The 20,171-nt window shown below is 36.4% G+C and overlaps 1 protein-coding gene across 2 annotated transcripts in view; it reads right to left on the bottom strand.

Annotated features, from left to right (window-relative positions):
• The window catches only part of LOC115230770, a 36,381-nt gene that overhangs the window by 5,285 nt on the left and 10,925 nt on the right, over positions 1 to 20,171 (bottom strand). For both annotated transcript variants that reach the window (XM_036499813.1, XM_029800905.2), the window contains one exon: positions 834 to 956. In XM_036499813.1, coding sequence (XP_036355706.1) covers positions 834 to 956 — 123 coding nt within the window. The remainder of the gene's footprint in view (positions 1 to 833; positions 957 to 20,171) is intronic.

A 20,171-nucleotide genomic window follows, 5' to 3' on the forward strand; every position in this document is an offset into this window, starting at 1 on the left:
CGGCCACACACATATATAGAACAGTACACACACACATGTCTCTAAGTAGATTTTGTCTCGCCCCATATAATACACCTAATATTCTTTAAATAGTCAGAACTTTAGTCTCGGTCACAAAGAACATCTACGCACACCCGTGCCCTCACCCACCGGAATGAACGTGCCTGACCCGTTAAAATCCTCAACGCACCCACCACCCGTTTCAACATACATTGATAAACAGTTTGGCCATTGGCTCTTAGGAGCCTCGTTCGATTTGTTTTGCTCCGCCTCTGTTCTGTTTTTGTTTATTCCAACGGATCTTCTTATTTCCTTGAGAAGAGAAAGACACAATATGGTCTCAGTATTCAATCGGAATTGGTAAATTGTGCCTTTCGAAACACGTGTAGAATGCAATAAAACGATTTCTGTTCAATTCGTTCAACTCCATTTCTTCAATTCACTAATAATATTAAAATTCAATTATCCGCACCAACGCACGGTTGCAACACCATATGGTTGTACCTCCAACCGTGCTGTCTTCTGCTGTGATTTTGCTACCAAGGTATCGGTTTAAACTTTTGATTAACCTGCAACAAGATTATTCATCTTTCTATTTCACAAAATATATATATATATATATTTTCTATGTGATTTCAAAGTCATTTATTGTTAAAAACTATTGTCACATGACAATAATACTGTCAACTGTAGCAACAAATAGCAATGGGAGGAGGAGGAGGAGGAGAAGCAAAAGGGGCAGGGTTGAGGTAGAATAGAAGCAAGGGCAAACTATCACTAGCATTATTTTGTTTAGAACATGATGGAGAATAAACGCAATTGAGTTTACTTACCTAAAAGTCTTGTGATGGTGTTTTCGGCTGAAATCATCTTCTGCTCTGCTGCACCTTTTGAGAGCTTTGTCGAAACCACAATATGTTTGCCAATCTGTCCCAGTGTATATACTTGAGATTCACCTGAAGATATCAAGGACATAAACATCAACCACATTATTAACCAAACTCACATGGTTCTAACGATCATGTCAAATTCTTTTATATATATATATATATATATATATACACATATATATATACACATTCTTGCGGTGCTCCAGCATGGCCGCAGTCAAATGACTGAAACAAGTAAAAGAGCAAAGAGTAACAAAATGGGTTAAACAGATCTAAATTAAAACCTTCCCTCAAAATTTCATGTTGTGTTCCAAATACCAACTTAATAACGACAAAGTTATTTTACTAAATTCTTTGTTATTTCCAAAATTTATTGAAATAAATGCAGTGTATTTCAACAGAAATATGGTAACAAAAGGGTTAAAATGATCTGAATCAAAACCTTCGATACTGACTTAATAATGAACCAAAAACCTCTATCAAACTTTCATGTTAATTTAGGTTCCAAACATAAGTTAACAATATAGCAACAAAAAGTATAAGTTTACTATTAACATGAAAGTGTTGTGACTGATATTTATTGCATACAACTAGTTTTACACCAAAGAACACTACTTCAAAAGACATTCAACAATTTTTCCTGAAGTTCGCAAAGGTCCACTATCGTAAGAAAACAAAAACAAAACAAACAATAGTCTTAAAGTACATCTGAATATTTCATTATAATTCATTTTATGTTCTGACATTTTCAGACATTTTTCTCTGAAAATATGTTAATATATCAAAAAATAATTTTTAAAAAACACTTGACATAAAAAAAACAAAATGTTGCATAAAATATAAGCTACTAAAAATTCTCTTGTGTAGGCGAAAACATAAAGGACACCAACAGAATCACATGCCTGAGTAATATATTTAATATAATGAGCTCCTAGCACCCAAAAGCTAATAGGAAAATTTAGTCAGATGAATAACCATAAAGAATGTATTGCAGGCTTAGACCATCCAGTGTTACATCCATTTCCTAATGACACGCTACCAAAGAATCAGGTTGGTGCAGAAGAGCATTACTGATAAATATCTGTAACCAGCGAGTTATGTAAAGTGGTAGATAAAAATTTATATGTGCATTTAAAATCAAGAAAACAAAAATCTAAGAAATGAAGGCCAATACATCAGGAAAATTAGTTTACATTATATATAATATGGAAAATCAGCTTCAAAGATGTGTGTGTGTGTGTGTGTGTGTGTGTGTGTGTGTGTGATTCACAGATGAGATTCAGATATTCTCAGTTTAGAAGACACTTAATAGTGCTCAAAAGATATATATATATATATATATATATATATATATGTGTGTGTGTGATGGTTTTTGATAAGCAACATCAACTTTAGTAATTCTGTAAATAATAATAATAGTATTTTATGAATTACGGAGATGTACTTGCTTAGCAAGTGACTTGATTTGAGATCGTTTGCTGGAACGAAAACAACTGCAGCGTGGAAGGTGTTTGTATGTGCATACAAACACACATATATTTTCGTCGCTTTGAGATCGCGACCTGTTCACTGACAAGACTTTGTGATGCATCACAAAGTCTTGTCAGTGAACAGGTCGCGGTCTGAAAGCGACGAAAATATTTTGACAAATTAAATTTAAATGTTGAAGTGAATCTAACGGTTTTTGTGTGTTTCTTAAATGGCTTACAAACACCTTCCACACTGCAAGTGTTTTATGAGCTTGAAGCTTATAAGCAATCACAGTGCAATGACTAAAGAAAATAGTCTAATAACGGGGCAAATAAGCCCTCAACGGAAATACACGTATGGGAATATTTGTCTTTTGTGTATTTGCAATAGATTTGTTTCAGTCATTAAGTAATGGAATGCAACGCATCCTGGCTTTTATTAACTGTAAAGTTATTTATATATCAGTGTGACTATTTCTAGCCTTTCCTCTTTGTCTTTTTTCTTCTTTCATCTCTTTCCTTCTCTCTCCCTCTCACACACACACACTTACTTCTATTTCTAGCCTTTCTTCTTTCTCTTTTTTGCCACCTTCATCCCTTGATTTCCCTATGTTGCGCTCACTCTCTCATGTCCTCTTTCTCCTCTGCCTGTTGATGACACATGACCCATGGCCATTTTGTCTTTCATACTCTCCCTTTTACACACCAGTCACATAGCTGACTGGTCCTAAATTCTCTGTGTTCCAATAGCACAAATCTTGCTATTTCTTGTTTTTCTTATCCTTTTGGATAGCCTTCAAGTGACACATGAAGGGCACCCATGCAGGTGACACATAACAGACAACCATGCCAGTGACATGCGAAGAGCACCCACTACACTCTTGGAATGGTTGACATTAGGAAGGTCATCCAGCCATAGAAATCAGGTGAAATCAGACTGGAACCTAGTGCAGCTCTCCGGCTTATCAGTTTTCAGTCAAACCATCCAACCCATGCCAGCATTGAAAATGGATGCTAAATGATGACGACGATGATATACGTATTTATATATAATATATAGCACCATACAAGTGTGATTGTTGACAGAGCGGCTAACCGGCTTCCGTGCCAGTGGCACATAAAAGGCACCATTCAAGTGTGATCATTACCAGCGTCGCCTTACTGGCACTCGAGCCCCGTGCTAGTAAGGTACCAAGAGCACCATCCAAGCATGATCATTGCCAGAGCAGCCAACTGGCTTCCGTACCTGTGGCATGTAAAAGGGCACCATTCGAGCGTGATCGTTACCAACGTCACCTTACTGGCAACTGTGCTGATGGCATGTGTAAAAAGATTCGAGTGAGGTTGTTGCCAGTACCGCCTAACTGGCCCTCGTGCAGGTAGCACGTAAAAAGCACCCACTACACTCTCGGAGTGGTTGGTGTTAGGAAGGGCATCCAGCTGTAGAAACTTTGCCAGATCAAGATTGGAGCCTGGTGCAGCCATCTGGTTCGCCAACCCATGCTAGCATTGAAAGCAGACGTTAAACGATGATGATGATATATATATATGCAAATCTAGCCAGTTAAGTAGTGAATCAAAACAGTAGAAAGTAGCCATACATTAAGACCCATGTTTCTATTCATTGTTATTAGTTTGCTGTATGTTTATTTTATATAATTTGCCTAAACAGTCTGCTACAACAAAATTGAGGCAGTAACACATTTTTTTTATTTGCTCTTTTTATTTATTTCCTTTTAAATGTATTTCTTTATTGCTTCAATTTATTTTTTTTTATTCTCCAAAATTTAAATAGCTTCAAATTATAATGGTTACATTTTTACAAATAATATACAGCCATTCAAATCAAGAGGGTTACAAAAATTAACATCAACAACATCAATTGTTATCTTGTATTTTAATTAATTAATTAATTAATTTAACAACTATAGGGCCATCAATAATATTGTTCAATTATAATAGTATTTTAAATAATGAATCTATGTTTATAATATTTTATCTAATTTTGTAGTATGTATTTAAAATATAGATCAATGACATTTAAAGATATATTATAAGTGTAACAGATATATATAATAGTGTACAAATGTAACCATACGTTTAATCACACACAAGGTTTGGAGATATATTATATGAGTTCATACAACAGCAAGTGAAACAATGATTGCAGATAATATTATTAAAGGAACTTTATTTGGCTGTTAAAATTAGCATTCAAATGCTTGTTTATAAATATGTAAATCCAAGGAGACATTGCACGCGTACGTGCACATCATATGACTGCATATCCTCGGGAGTGTCCGACCAAAAATATATTATATGTATGCATATATCGCTACATGATAAACTATGTCCATATTAATGACTAAAACAAACACACATCCGTTTTCCGTGCTAGCATGGGTTGGACGGCCAGATGGCTGCACCAGGCTCCATTCTGATCTGGCAGTGTTTCTACAGCTGGATGCCCTTCCTAACACCAACCACTCCGAGAGTGTAGTGGGTGATTTGGTACGTGCCACCGGCACAGGTGCCAGGGAGGCGGCAGTGGCCATGATCAGTTGGCGCTTTTTACATGCCACCGGCACAGAAGCCAGTCAAGGCGGCACTGGCATATACATATATATATATATTATATATATATATATATATATATATATATTTAAATGTATGTTTACAAGTGTGCATATCATGAACACACCAAAACGAACATACACAAGCATAAATGCAAGTTTCTCTGCTCTCTCTCTCTCTCTAAATATATATATATATATATATAATCACGTGACCGACCAGACCATCAGATGTTGTTACACATCGCTGGTCACAATGTGTTCGCATTGTTTTAGCCTTCAAATGACGCCACCCCGCTGGCTAAGCGAGCTGGCCAACAGAAGAAAGAGTGGTGAAAGAGTACAGCAGGGATCACCACACCCTGCCGGAGTCTCGTGGTACTTTTAGGTGTTTTCGCTCAATAAACACACACAACGCCCGGTCTGGGAATCGAAACCGCGATCCTGCGACCGCGATCCTGCGACCGCGAGTCCGCTGCCCTAACCACTAGGCCATTGCGCCTCCATATATATATAATATATATATTATATATATAAATATACATACACCACAAGTGCACACATACTAAATATCAAAATCATGTGGGTTGGGGTTATATTGTGTATCATGGACACATCACACAAATACTAGCATGCGAATGTAGGCATACTTCAGCATCATGTACATACAAGGATATATCATATATACACACACTTACTTTCACACACACACAAATGTTTGCCAGAACATTCACTCTATGCTTAAGTACATCTTACACATGCATGCATAACTGAAAGCTGGTGTATGGCTGTATGTGCATACAAACACACATATACGTGCACTTGTACATACAGAATCCGTCCATTCATCTTCATAAGGTTAAACCTGCTTATGGGTTCATGGTTTATGGTGATTACATACGTTGATGTTGCATGATTATCTTTATCTTTATCTTTATCTAGTTTCAGCTCACGAGCTGTGGCCATGCTGGGGCACCGCATGTCTTCATAGGTAATCTTATTATTCTACAGTAATACTTAATATCTTCTAGTTTAGGGAGTTTCAATGACATATACATATATACACACAAACATACATAGGCGCAGGAGTGGCTGTGTGGTCAGTAGCTTGCTTACCAACCACATGGTTCCAGGTTCAGTCCCACTGCGTGGCATCTTGGGCAAGTGTCTTCTGCTATAGCCCCGGGCCGACCAATGTCTTGTGAGTGGATCTGGTAGACGGAAACTGAAAGATGCCTGTCGTATATATGTATATATATGTATGTGTGTGTATATGTATGTGTGTCTGAGTTCGTCCCCCTAGCATTGCTTGACAACCGATGCTTGTATGTTTACGTCCCGTCACTTAGCAGTTCGGCAAAAGAGACTTATAGAATCAGTACTAGGCTTACAAAAATAAGTCCTGGGGTCGATTTGCTCGACTAAAGTCCGTGCTCCAGCATGGCTGCAGTCAAATGACTGAAACAAGTAAAAGAGTAAAAAGAGAAAGAGTAATACATATATATACTCATACATTACACAGCTCGCATACTCACAAACATACAAATCTATAAGTACACTTATTCACACATACTTATAGATATACACCCATATGTATAGATATACAGAATTGTATGTGTGCTTGTGTATGTGTATATACTCTTTTACTTGTTTCAGTCATTTTGACTGTGGCCATGCTGGAGGACTGCCTCTAGTCGAGCAAATCGACCCCAGGACTTATTCTTTGGAAGCCTAGCACTTATTCTATCGGTCTCTTTTGCTGAACCGCTAAGTTACGAGGACATAAACACACCAGCATCAGTTATCAAGCGATCTTGGGGGACAAACACAGACACACAGACACACAAATATACAATGGGCTTCTTTCAGTTTCCATCTACCAAATCCACTCACAAGGCTTTGGTCAGCCCGAGATACAACATATAGACTGGTCCAGCCAGTGGTGGTGTTCACAAAGTGACGCCAAAAAGTGAGAGAATCGAATCGGGTTTTCCCTTTATTTATAGTTTTCTATCATGTGCCTCGTTGTGATCTCACACATGGCAAATGGAATGCAGGTGAGGTCTCGCTCCAGTCTCAGAGATGGCAATGGCTGCCGCGAGATCTCATCCAATATGGCGCTGACTGCTTGCACCGCTACATAAATACCAGTTACGCACTGGGGTCAAAGTAATTAACTAGCCTCTGCCCCAAATTTCAGGCCTTTTGCCTATAGTAGAAAGGATTATTATTATTATTATAATTATTATTATTATTATGTTTCCTCTTCTCTATTCTTTTGTCCCCCTATTTTTCTATGTACTGATAAATTCTACAAACTATAAATTGCAATTTCATCCAAGTAATATTATAATAGTTGTTAATCTTTGCCTAAGGAATTACACATAGGAGATTCCATAATGTCTTCTATTATGAATTTTCTAATATTTATATTATTATTATTATTATTTCATTTTTGCATCTGGCAGCTCCAATAACAGACAGAGTCAACATCCATTGACAAAGTTGCAAAAGCAACGAAAATTTTCGAAGAAAAAATATAAATAATAAATGAGTGGAAATCAAACCAGTGAGTGTGTTTGATTATAAGGTATTAAGACAATATGACTATCCCAAGGTACAACATAAGTATTATTATTATTACTATTATTATTACTTAAGGCAGCGAGCTGGCAGAATCGTTAGCATGCTAGATGAAATGCTTAGCAGTATTTCGCCTGTCACTATGTTCTGAGTTCAAATTCTGCCGAGGTTGGTTTTTGCCTTTCATCCTTTCAGGGTCAATTAAATAACTACCAGTTATGTACTAGGTCTGATGTGATATGTTCCAGTGGACCGAACTCTCATCACCACTGATATATCCTATGATGACAAAAGTATTTTGTTGTCTCTATGGGACTAGTCCAAACTGCATACCTTCGCCAACCAACTCTACTGACTGTGTCAGTCCACTATTTATTAGTCTTGGACCAGCCCACTTCTTGCCTGGGGGAGCATCCACCAACACACTGTGGTGTGTATGTTTATTTACACAAATGCATACATGCATAGGCATTCAAGATTTCATGTCCATGGTTTTCGAACAAGTTGTTTACCCAGCAGAACATGTGAAGCTCAGAATTGTTATTCAAGAAACTTTGACAACATCTATTAATGAAAAAATGGACATTCTATTCTATGTATTAAATACTTTCTTCACCATCTGTGCACACAAGCTTTTGGCAATCTACATTTCTATAAATATGTGTGTGTGTGTGTGTGTATATATATATATATATATATTATGTATATAGATATACGTGTATATGTATGTATGCATACATGTGCATATATATATATGAACACACACACACACACACACACACACACACATATGTATATATATATATATATATATATATATATGCATATATATATGTGTATGTATGTATGTATGTATGTATGTATGTATGTATGTATGTATGTATGCATTCATGCATACATATGTATATATAATGAATTTTTCATTTATGGAATAATTGAACACCACGCATACTGACTTTTGCTAACAGTAAGTATATATATATATATATATATATATATATATATATGTATGTGTGTATGTATGTATGTATGTATGTATGTGTGTGTGTAGATAGATAGACAGACAGACATATATATGCATATACAGACATATACACATGTGGGGATGGTATGTATGCACGTCTGTGTGTGTGTGTGTATGACTGCATGTATGTTGACAGACAGACATATAGGCTGATATATGGATGTGTATAACCGGAGACTAACAGTTGTAACATATTCCCTTAAATGTTGGGAGTAATAACAGACGAGGCAATGTATGGCAAAGTAATGGAACACGATGATTAGTTTTCATTGACTGACTCTAGAATTCTTGCCCACAATAAAAAAAAAAAACAAAGAAGAAATAAAATAAATGAAACCAAAGAAGAATAAAAATGAATATTATTAAATGGTAAAAAAATTTGAAGAAAAAGACTTAATCGCATATCTGAATAGATGTAACAATTATTATTGCGATGTGATTTAGTTCTTTACTTTATGGTCACGGTTACTAATAGTAGATGATAGTGATGATGCTCAAGATTGCAGTGATTGTAATTTTGATGACAATGAAGAAGTGGATGAAGAGGAGGATGTGGAATTCCCTTGAGAGTTAAGTAATCAGACAGAAGGTCCCTACGTTTCAATAAGCACACATGCACTCACAGAGTATATGTATGGATGGATATATATATATATCATCATCATCGTTTAACGTCTGTTTTCCGCGCTAGCACGGGTTGGACGGTTCGACCGGGGTCTGGGAAGCCAGGGGTTGCACCAGGCTCCAGTCTGATCTGGCAGTGTTTCTACAGCTGGATGCCCTTCCTAACACCAACCACTCCGCGAGTGTAGTGGGTGCTTTTTATGTGCCACCGGCACGGGTGCCAGGGGAGTCTGGCATCTGTCACGATCGGTTGGTGCTTTTAACGTGCCACCGGCACAGAAGCCAGCCAAGGCGGCACTGGCATCAGCCACGTTCGGATGGTGCTTTTTATGTGCCACCGGCACAGAAGCCAGTCGAGGCATATATATATATATATATATTCAGTTGCTGGAGTTATAGAATCTAGGTATTTCAATGTGTAGGATGCCAGAGAGAGAGAGTGTGTGTGTGTGCGTGTAAAGTGTAAAGACCCCTTCCTTTAGTCATGAATAACCTTGGAATTGCACCACGAAAGTTCCCCTCCAAGGCGCACAAGTCCGGGTAAGATTGTTTATGGAATACCAGCAGTCACTCATGGATACCAACGTCCTCCTCTCTCCATGCCACCATGTTATCCAAGGGAAGGGTAAAGGCCGATACAGCTTGGCAACAGTGACAACTCATTTCTACAGCTGAGTGAACTGGAGCAACATGAAATGAAGTGTCTTGCTCAAGAATACAACACACAGCCCAGTCCAGGAATCAAACTCACTACCTCATGATTGCAAACCTGATGCTCTAATCACTGAGCAATGCAATTTTTACCATGTGTGTGTGTGTGTGTTATGTATTTGTGTTATATCCTTAGTTCTGACAAAAACAGACCAGAAAGTTACCATGGGTCTTGCATCTGCTATTGCAATGGGCATTTACAATACTGGAAGTGAAACCAATGGTAACTTTTTGGCCAGCTTTTGACAACCAAGGATATATTATTTGAATACATGAATTTCTTTTAGAGTGTGTTTTTTTTTTCTGACTTTTGGACAATTTACTAATACAGTGGTTCTCAACCAAGGTCTGTATGGCCCCTGAGGGTCCATATAATATTTTGGCAGGGTCCACAGTTCAACCTACACAAACTAATGTGTGAAAAACTAAATACGAATTTTCAAAGAAGTTTCTATAAAACTAGTTTTTAAACATCAAATGACCATGGAGGACCACCAGAATAGTATAGTAATCAAAGGAGTCTATAGATAAAAAATTGTTGAGGACCCCTAAACTAAAATATATATAAGTGGGATTAGGAAAGGCACCTAGCCAAGCCTCCAGCTTGCTCTTCATGTCAAACTATCCAACTCATGCTAGCATGGAAAAAAACAAGGCATTAAATGATGGTGATGATGCTGATGACGGTGGTGCTGATATAGCTGTAAAACCAAACTGTTACAAAAGGACTGAAACAACTAGTAAAGACCCACAAAGAACTAACTATATATCTGGTATAATTATGCCTGATTTTATCAAAGTCTGCAAGTCTCATTCAATTCTGAGTCATCCAACTTGATCATGATAGTAACTAAGCATAAAGAGCAGCCAACTAATATCACCACAACAAATCATTCTAAGTCAATCAGGCTCAAGAAACTGTAAGGCCAGCAATGTCTCCCAGTTGTTTTGTTTGTTCCTTCTCGAGTCATACCTGGCTCATAAGGGCTGGTTTCCCGGGTTTCCTTCGCATATAGATTCCCCACCTGGACACGATGCCGGTCCGTCACAGGTGAGCTGCAAGATGCAGGAGGAAAGAGTGAGAGAAAGTTGTGGCAAAAGAGTCAGCAGAAGTTCGCCATTACCTTCTGCCGGAACCACGTGGAGCTTAGGTGTTTCGCTCATAAACACATACACATCGCCCGGTCTGAGATTCGAACCCGCGATACCTCGACCGCGAGTCCACTGCTCTAACCACTAGGCCATGAGCCTCAATGTCTCCCAGTGATTCAGCATATATTTCTTTACTGCCCACAAGGGGCTAAACATAAAGGGGACAAACAAGGACAGACAAACGGATGAAGTCAATTACATCGACCCCAGTGCGAAACTGGTACTTAATTTATCGACCCCGAAAGGATGAAAGGCAAAGTCGACCTCGGCGGAATTTGAACTCAGAACGTAACGGCAGACGAAATACCGCTAAGCATTTCGCCTGGCGCGCTAACGCTTCTGCCAGCTCGCCGCCTTAATCCCAGTGATTCAGCATAGCCATCTATTTTACTATCGGTGATTGTACATAAGGAAATGAAGAAGCTTTGAAATATCCTCTGCAATTGATGCTCAGGAGAGACTTAAAAAAAAAATCAAGTCGGAATTTACAGCATGCATTAATCCAGAAAAAAAGTCTTTGATCATACAACAGATCTAATAACTAATCAAAACATTGTGGATGTTTAGAAAATCTGAAGCTTCCAATAAAATCAGACTGACTAGATTAAACATGCATATAATATACTTCATTAGGACTATTTCTGTTATCTATTTGTTTGTAATTGATTAAGCAGGTTATGTTATGATCTACAGAACTTACGATGTAACTAGCCAAAAGAGTTGATATGGAAATGGAAAATATTCCCATTTCAAAAATCCTCTTTGAATTTAATTTTGCTTTCTTTCAGAGAGCCAGTTACTTTTAAATTCAATTTTTCTTTAGAAGAACGGCTAACTAATAAATCAATTAGCCGTTTATAGAACTAACAATGTTAACTTTAATCATTCTTTAAAACTAGTAATAATAATTGAATTGAATTTTTTTTTTTTTTGTTTGTTTGAAGAACCAGTAAATTTATTTTAACTTAATTTTTCTTTAGAAAAATTTGTTACTGTTTACAGAGCCAATATTAGATTATAGCTAGACATCCTATTCTAATCTGGAATCTAACTTCAGAAGAAACTTGACATTTTTCACAAAAAATGTAATTAAAAATAATTTTGTGCTAAGTCTTTACTAGTTAAATAGAAACATTACTATTTCTAAATCTCTCAAAGAGAGATATACAGTAACGCTTGTTTAAAGTAAAGATTGTTTGCTAACATAATGTGGCTGTCCAGGATGGGACGAATGTTACTGCTGTTTAGCTCCAGGAAACATAATTTCCGGCTGGATGTACGACACAATATAGGTGTCCTTATATTTTTGAAAATATAAGGACACAGATATTGTGTCATATAGCCAGCTGAAAATGATGTTTCCTGGGGCTAAATAGCAGTAACAATCGTCCCATCCAGGACAGTCACATTATCTTTACTAGTTATCTGTCACTAACTCAAACCACACCATGGCTTCTGACAAACACTTTATTAAAGTCTATCAAACAACTATGAGAATATCCAGGTTTATAGGCACAGGCATGGTTATGGTAAGAAGCTTGCTTCCCACCTACATGGTCCTGGGTTCAGTCTCACTGTGTGACACCTTGAGCAAGTGTTTTCTACTATAGACTCGGGCCAACCAAAACCTTGTGAGTGGATTTGGTAGACGGAAACTGAAAGAAGCCTATCATGTATGTATGTATGTATGTATGTATATATATATATATATATGCATTTATTTATTTATGTCTGTGTGTCTGTGTTTGTCCCCCACAACCACTTGACAACTGGTGTTGCTATGTTTACATCCTTGCAACTTAGCTGTTCAGTAAAAGAAACTGATAGAATAAGTACCATGTATAAATAAAATAAATACTGGGGTTGATTTGTTTGACTAAAAAAAAACCCTTCAAAATGGTGCCCCAGTATGGCCACAGTCAATTGACCGAAACAAGTAGAAGACCTCATCATATAGCTTATAACAATTTAAAGGTATGAAAAAAAGAAACCTGCTCTTCAATATACAGATATTCATATATACAAATACATGGAATGTGTGAATGCATAATTTTGTTGTACACACACACACACACAAATATATATCTCTTTTACTCTTTTACTTGTTTTAGTCATTTGACTGTGGCCATGCTGGAGCACCGCCTTTAGTCGAGCAGATCGACCCCAAGACTTATTCTTTGTAAGCCTAGTACTTATTCTATCGTTCTCTTTTGCCAAGTTAGGGGGACATAAACACACCAGCATCGGTTGTCAACACACACACATATATATATACATATATACGATGGGCTTCTTTCAGTTTTCGCCTACCAAATCCACTCACAAGGCTCTGGTAGAAGACACTTTCCCAATGTGCCACGCAGTGGGACTGAACCCGGAACCATGTGGTTGGTAAGCAAGCTACTTATCACACAGCCACTCCTGCACCTATATATATATATATATATATATAATCAATAGAATTTTTTTAAATATGGAAATATTAATCAAACACTCCTAAAGGGTGTATAAAGCATTGTCTTTGTGTATAAGTGTAAACAAATCACAAAAGAAATGGCATAGAAGGTGTGTAGATTAGTGCATTGAACTTTCAAAAATGCATCCATACAATATATTTAATTTGTTGGGGGGAAAAAAAACAATAAAAATAATAAATAAATAAAAAATAACTAAAAAGTATAACACGTCATAACTTTCTCTTTCTTCAGTTCTTAAAATTTTTTTCCAACACACACACACACAAGTATACACCCATGCATTCACTTATTGTTTCTTTCTCTTCCTCCATCTCTCTCTCCCTCTCCCCACACCCTCATTGATTGTTATGTGTTTAGGAGTATTCCATTTCCTGTTTCTCTGTCTCTGTTCAGACTACCACAAATACCAAAATGTACATATGATGAAAACAAAGTTTTATTTACAATGGAATATCATTGTGCTTCATCGCTATTTAGATTAATACAACGCAAACAAACAACAAACCTAATAATAAAAATAATAATAATAATAATAATAATAATAATAATAATAATAATGATAATGATAATGATAATAATAATAGCAACAACAACAATGATAATGAGAATAAAATATCTTTTATAATAGTAAATACAATGATAATAATCAATATCAATATAGATGAATAAATTCAAGATACACAGATTAAGTAAACAAATTGCAATATATTTATGCTAAACAAAAAATTAAAAGCTCGACATATCATTTTTGAAGATCTTTATGTAAAATATGTTGAAAATCTATACGCAGCTGTATGTGCACATAAAAACTATATGATCGAATTGCATCCCCCCACCCCCACTCACTAATATATATACATGCATAGGCATGGTTGTGTGGTAAGAAGCGTGCTTCTTACCACACAACCATGCGAGCTGGCAGAATCGTTAGCATGCCGGGTGAAATGTTTAGTGGTATTTCGTTCCGAGTTCAAATTCTGCCAAGGTCAACTTTGCCTTTTATCCTTTCGGGATTGATTAAATAAGTACCAGTTATGCACTGGCGGGGGGGGGTCGATATAATTGACTTAATCCCTTTGTCTGTCCTTGTTTGTCCGCTCTGTGTTTAGCCCCTTGAGGGTAGTAAAGAAATAAAGGAAGCAACCTGGCAGAAACATTAGCATGCTGGGCAAAATACTTAGTGTTATTTTGTCTGCCAAGTAGTGGGACTGAACCCAAAACCATGTGGTTGGTAAGCAAGCTACTTTCTACCACATAGACATTCCTACACCTATGAACCCTTTTGATTCCTATTTTACTCAGAATGACGCTCTTTGATGTTTAAAAATCCTATATTCTATAATAATATAGGATTTTTAAACATCAAAGAGCTAACAATTATTAGGAAATGTGTAAAAGAATTTGTTGAAATACTTTAGTGTATAGGCATAGGAGTGGCTGTGTGGTAAGTAACTTGCTTACCAACCACATGGTTCCGGGCTCAGCCCCACTGCATGGCACCTTGGGAAAGTGTCTTCTACTATAGCCTCGGGCCAACCAAAGCCTTGTGAGTGAATTTGGTAGACGGAAATTGAAAGAAGTCCGTCATATACATGTGTATATATATATATATATATATATATATATATATATATGTGTGTGTGTGTGTGTATGTGTGTGTATGTATGTTTGTGTTTGTCCCCCCAACATCACTTGACATCCGATGCCGGTATGTTTACGTCCCTGTAACTTAGCAGTTCGGCAAAGGAGACCAATAGAATAAGTACTAGGCTTACAAAGAATAAGTCCTGGGGTCGACTTGCTCGACTAAAGGTGGTGCTCCAGCATGGCCACAGCCAAATGATTGAAACAAGAGAGAATATAGTAGAAGTATGACCAATTCCGTACGCATTTTAACAACAAAATCTTATATGGAGCCCACAAGGGCCATATGGACCTTGGCTGAAAACCATTGGTCTAAAACTATAGAATCTATGATGTAAATCAAGTAAACACTCATTAAAAACTAACGAGAGATAATTAAAAAAAAACATTTTACATAGCACCAAAAAATAAAAAATAAAAAACTAATTAGATTAAAATATATGTTGTAGCAAACACAAATTTAAAACTAGGAGAGGAGCCTTTATCAATAGCATAAGCAATAACTTATATACAAGATAAGTGCTGATGATGAGGCAACGGATGTCTCTATGTGACAGCTTGAAATAGCAGCCAAATCTTCCTCTAATCATGCTATAACCATCTTGAATTTAGAATATATTAGACAATGTAATCATTGACTTTTATATATATATATATATACCACAACTGTAGTGTATTTGCATTCAGCAATTGAAATATGTGATAAATATATTTCATTTAACCTGAATTCTGCTCATACCTAAACACTGCTTTGTGCCTATGCTCCGTTAATTAATTTGATCAGGTAATCTACAAGTGCAAATCAGTCAAAAATCAATAATGAGGTCCCTTGAAGGGACCTTTATATCTACGTCATATAACTATTTTTTTTAAAGTCCCAAGGGAAATAACCCATAGCACCTGTACAATATTTTTAAACACCCAAGGGAAATAACCCATCTCATTGTTTATGTTTGATTACTTTGAATATTGTTTTTTGTGTGACCTGTTTCTATTTTTTGCAAATAATATCACTTTTATACTTTGACACACGAGCAGAACTCATCTCTGGAAACCTTGTGACATGGATTATTAAAAGAAATCGATGATAGGGCCCTTCCAATGGATTCTTCTATCTACTATATATTACTAATATCTTTACCCTCGGGAATTACAAGTACACCAGTTAGTATATAATATATATATATATATATATATAATATATATATATATAACCATGAAGAGGTTTGTGACCTGAGGATAAAGAACCACAATAGAAACAACACAGATCATAAAAAAGGCTCTATTCAGTTGCTAGATGTAGCAATTAAATTTCACACAAAATCTTCCTACGTTCATATGGTGCTTTTTGCATGCCATCGGTATGAGTAATGTAGTCCTAGACACATTATTTAAAAATGAAGCAAACACACTGAGTAGCCATTGCTGGAATGTCTTTAATGATCATAGGTTTGCTTGGTAAATAACATGGATAACAACAACAGCATAACACACGATTCATCTAACATGAGAATCAGTCACTTTAATAAAAAGTGTCTCATAAAAATAATCATTGCAGAGTGTGTATGAATGTGTCCACAAGACATTTGCCAACATCGTAATACATCATTGCATCATGTGTGTATTTAACATATGGCAACCCATAATGCATTTTCAAAATGACGTGACGTAGACAATATTTTAAAACAGAAGCTAATATATCACAGAAATGGAAAGATTAAAAAAAAAACCAGTATAAAATCCCACCATTAATATTTTAGCATCTATTTTTCTATGACAGATCTGTTGATACAGCATGTCATCTATCAAATCAGTTTGTGTTTTGTTTTTTTTTTGTTCTATCAGCTTTTCTCTTCTGAGATTTCAAGTATACTGAGATCCGACTGCATAAACACATTTTCTCCATGTCTCCTGTCATAGTTTCCTTTCACATGTATTTTCCTCAAACACAAACACATAACAGCAAATATTACTCACAGACTTTCTAATGTTCATTGTCCATTCCAATCACAAAACTTCAGGAAAGTGGTTGTCTCCCCTGCACACTTGCATTGATGTCATTAATGCCCAGCCACAATCTCATTTTTAACTTTGATCATCATTGAAAAACACCTTTGCACATCAGGAGTGGCTGTGTAGTAAGTAGCTTGCTTACGAACCACATGGTTCCAGGTTCAGTCCCACTGCATGGCACCTTGGGCAAGTGTCTTCTACTATAGCCTCGGGCCGACCAAGGCCTTGTAAGTGGATTTGGTAGACAGAAACTGAAAGAATCCCATCGTATATATGTATGTGTGTATATATATATATATATATATATATATATATCGTAAAAAACACCCACTACACTCACGGAGTGGTTGGTGTTAGGAAGGGCATCCAGCTGTAGAAACACTGCCAGTTCAGATTGGAGCCTGGCACAGCCTCCTGGCTTCCCAGACCCTGGTCAAACCGTCCAACCCATGCTAGCATGGCAAATGGATGTTAAACGATGATGATGATGATTGTGCCTGCTTCATTTCTCTCTAACCTCTAAAATTGTATATATTTAGAATGACAGTGTAGGGTAGGTGTGAAAGACCTGATATGGCCAGTTTGAATACTAAAGGATTTGTGATATACTGGCATACAGTTTCTCAGCTTTAGGAGCACATTGTTTACACTGAGTACACAGTATGGACCCAACCCTTTGATAACGATCTGCCTGAGAACACTCCTGGTTCTGTGATACAAATTTCTTCTCAAGAGTTCTAAATGAAAACCCTCCATTAAAATTTCATGTTAATTTTTAAGTTCCTTAGGCAGGGAAACAGATAGGATTGTTAGCATGCTGGGCAAAATGCCAAGCAGCATTTCATCCGACAATGTTCTGGGTTCAAATTCCACCAAGACTTACTTTGTCTTTCATCCTTCCAGGGTTGATAAAACAAGTATCAGTTAAACACAGGGCTCAATGTAATCGACTGAACCACTCTCTTTGTGCCTATAGTAGAAATGATCAATTTTATGTCGAACCATTGGAAATTAACACCAGTAGGAAAAATGTAGATGGGTGAAATTCCAGGTTGATGCTCCAGGGAAGAAGAATTAAGCATAGTGACTTTGAGCAGAGCCAGGTGTAAATAATACAATAGGTGTGCGGCAAAAGGTGTAGTGATTAATGAGCTGGAAGTGCTTGAGTGAAGGTAGTATGATTTTAGTTTTCTCATAAACTATTCATCAGTAATTTGATAGACAAAGAAATCTTATCACAGACCTTTTCCAGATCAACAAATGAAATGAGAAAAATGAGGAATTGAAGATGTCTAATATATTATCCAAGGTGTTCAAATATGAGTTGGGAGGAGAGAGGGGTGACATGCACAATTAAATGATGTCCAGTACTTGATTGAGTGCCTTATTTCATCAACATCTGATTGATGCACCAAGGAAGTTTCTACATAGTTGCTCCCTCAGACCAAGCCCAAGCATCTTCAAAAATGGAAGCAGTCGTTGGAGGATAATATTGTCCTAGATGCACATTCTGTCTGAGAGGATCCAGTACTGCCTGCTTGAATACTTTGAATGCAGATCTGTCTGACAAAGGTTTACTAGGAGCTAAACATTACAACAACTTAGCCTAACCTTTCTAGAAGGATGAATAGTAAATTGGCATTTGAACATCTTTATATATAAAAGAGAAGTTGTGTGTCTGTCTCCTACGATTTAGATTCCTAACTACTCCCACATTTTGCGGTGCAGTTTAACCAAAACCAGGTATTTTATAGTCGTGATTCATATCGAGCCCTTCTGGGTATTAGCGCGCATCTACGATGATTCTATGATTTAAAAAAAAAATTACCATCAATTTTTCCCATTTTTAATGCATTTTTGGCATATATAAGGGAAGTAACTCTCTAAAAATTTATTATTAAATCTCAGAACGTAAAAAGCTACAGTAACCCCCCTCCCTTTGTGGTTAGCCAAATTGAGATGGATATTATACTTTACATCTCTAAAAATGCTTATATAGTTATTTCCCTTACAAACCCGAGCAACGCCAGGCGATACTGCTAGTAGAATATAAAAAGACATTACTAAACGCTAGAAAATATTTTGTTTTGGTGTTTTATCAATTCTGCTGCAGGGAAATCAAAACAAAAAGAAAAAAATCATTCCATTCAGAGAACTGTGGTTAAGAAGTTTGCTTCTCAATTATGTGATGCCTTGGAGAAGTTTTTCTACAATGGCATATCGTATGAGTTGAATTCGATGGTAATACATGGATTATATGGGAAATAATGTAGTAGCCCAGCATGTGCATATGCATAAGTGGATATCAATTCACAATGATATCAGCAAAAAATGTAAATATTGGCAACGGAAATATGAAAATAAATAACTGCTTTACAAACTAGGTCTCATGTGATATTTGTTCTGCACTGAATAACATAAACTTCTTTGGTATGCACTCTTGCGTAAAAGAAATATAAAGCATAAGGAATTGACCAAATGAAATCCTGAAACCAACATTATTACTTCATCAATTACGATATAGAATAAAATAAATATATGAATAAAGAGATAATAAAATCAATTGTGATATAATCAATGAATTACTGTACAAAACAGTTCAAGTAACAAGAAAAGTGTGACAATGAAGGTTGTACAACAAAAGCGGTGATGGCCGAAGGATGTGAGAGCATTCAATGACCAAGGATAAAAGCTTTGCTAACATACAACACAAAGGAGGTATACTGACCAGCATGCATTTAAAAGAGGGAAAGGAATGAGTTTTAAGAACAGTTTCAAAACAATCAAGGAAACATCGAAATAAAGAAAAATATTAAAAAAATTTTTAAACCTTAAAGTTCAGGAATTTTTCTCAGAAAAATCATAAAAATAGATGCACTTTTAGAGGGTAAGAACAAAACCGATACCTGTTGCACATAATAATTATTATCTGTGTGTGTGTGTGTGTGTGTGTGTTTGTGTGTGTGTGCATGTGTTTGTGTGTGTTTGTGTGTGTGTGTGTGTGTGCGTGT

This window comes from Octopus sinensis, unplaced genomic scaffold (assembly GCF_006345805.1).
Source record: "Octopus sinensis unplaced genomic scaffold, ASM634580v1 Contig16353, whole genome shotgun sequence".
Lineage (NCBI taxonomy): Eukaryota > Metazoa > Mollusca > Cephalopoda > Octopoda > Octopodidae > Octopus > Octopus sinensis.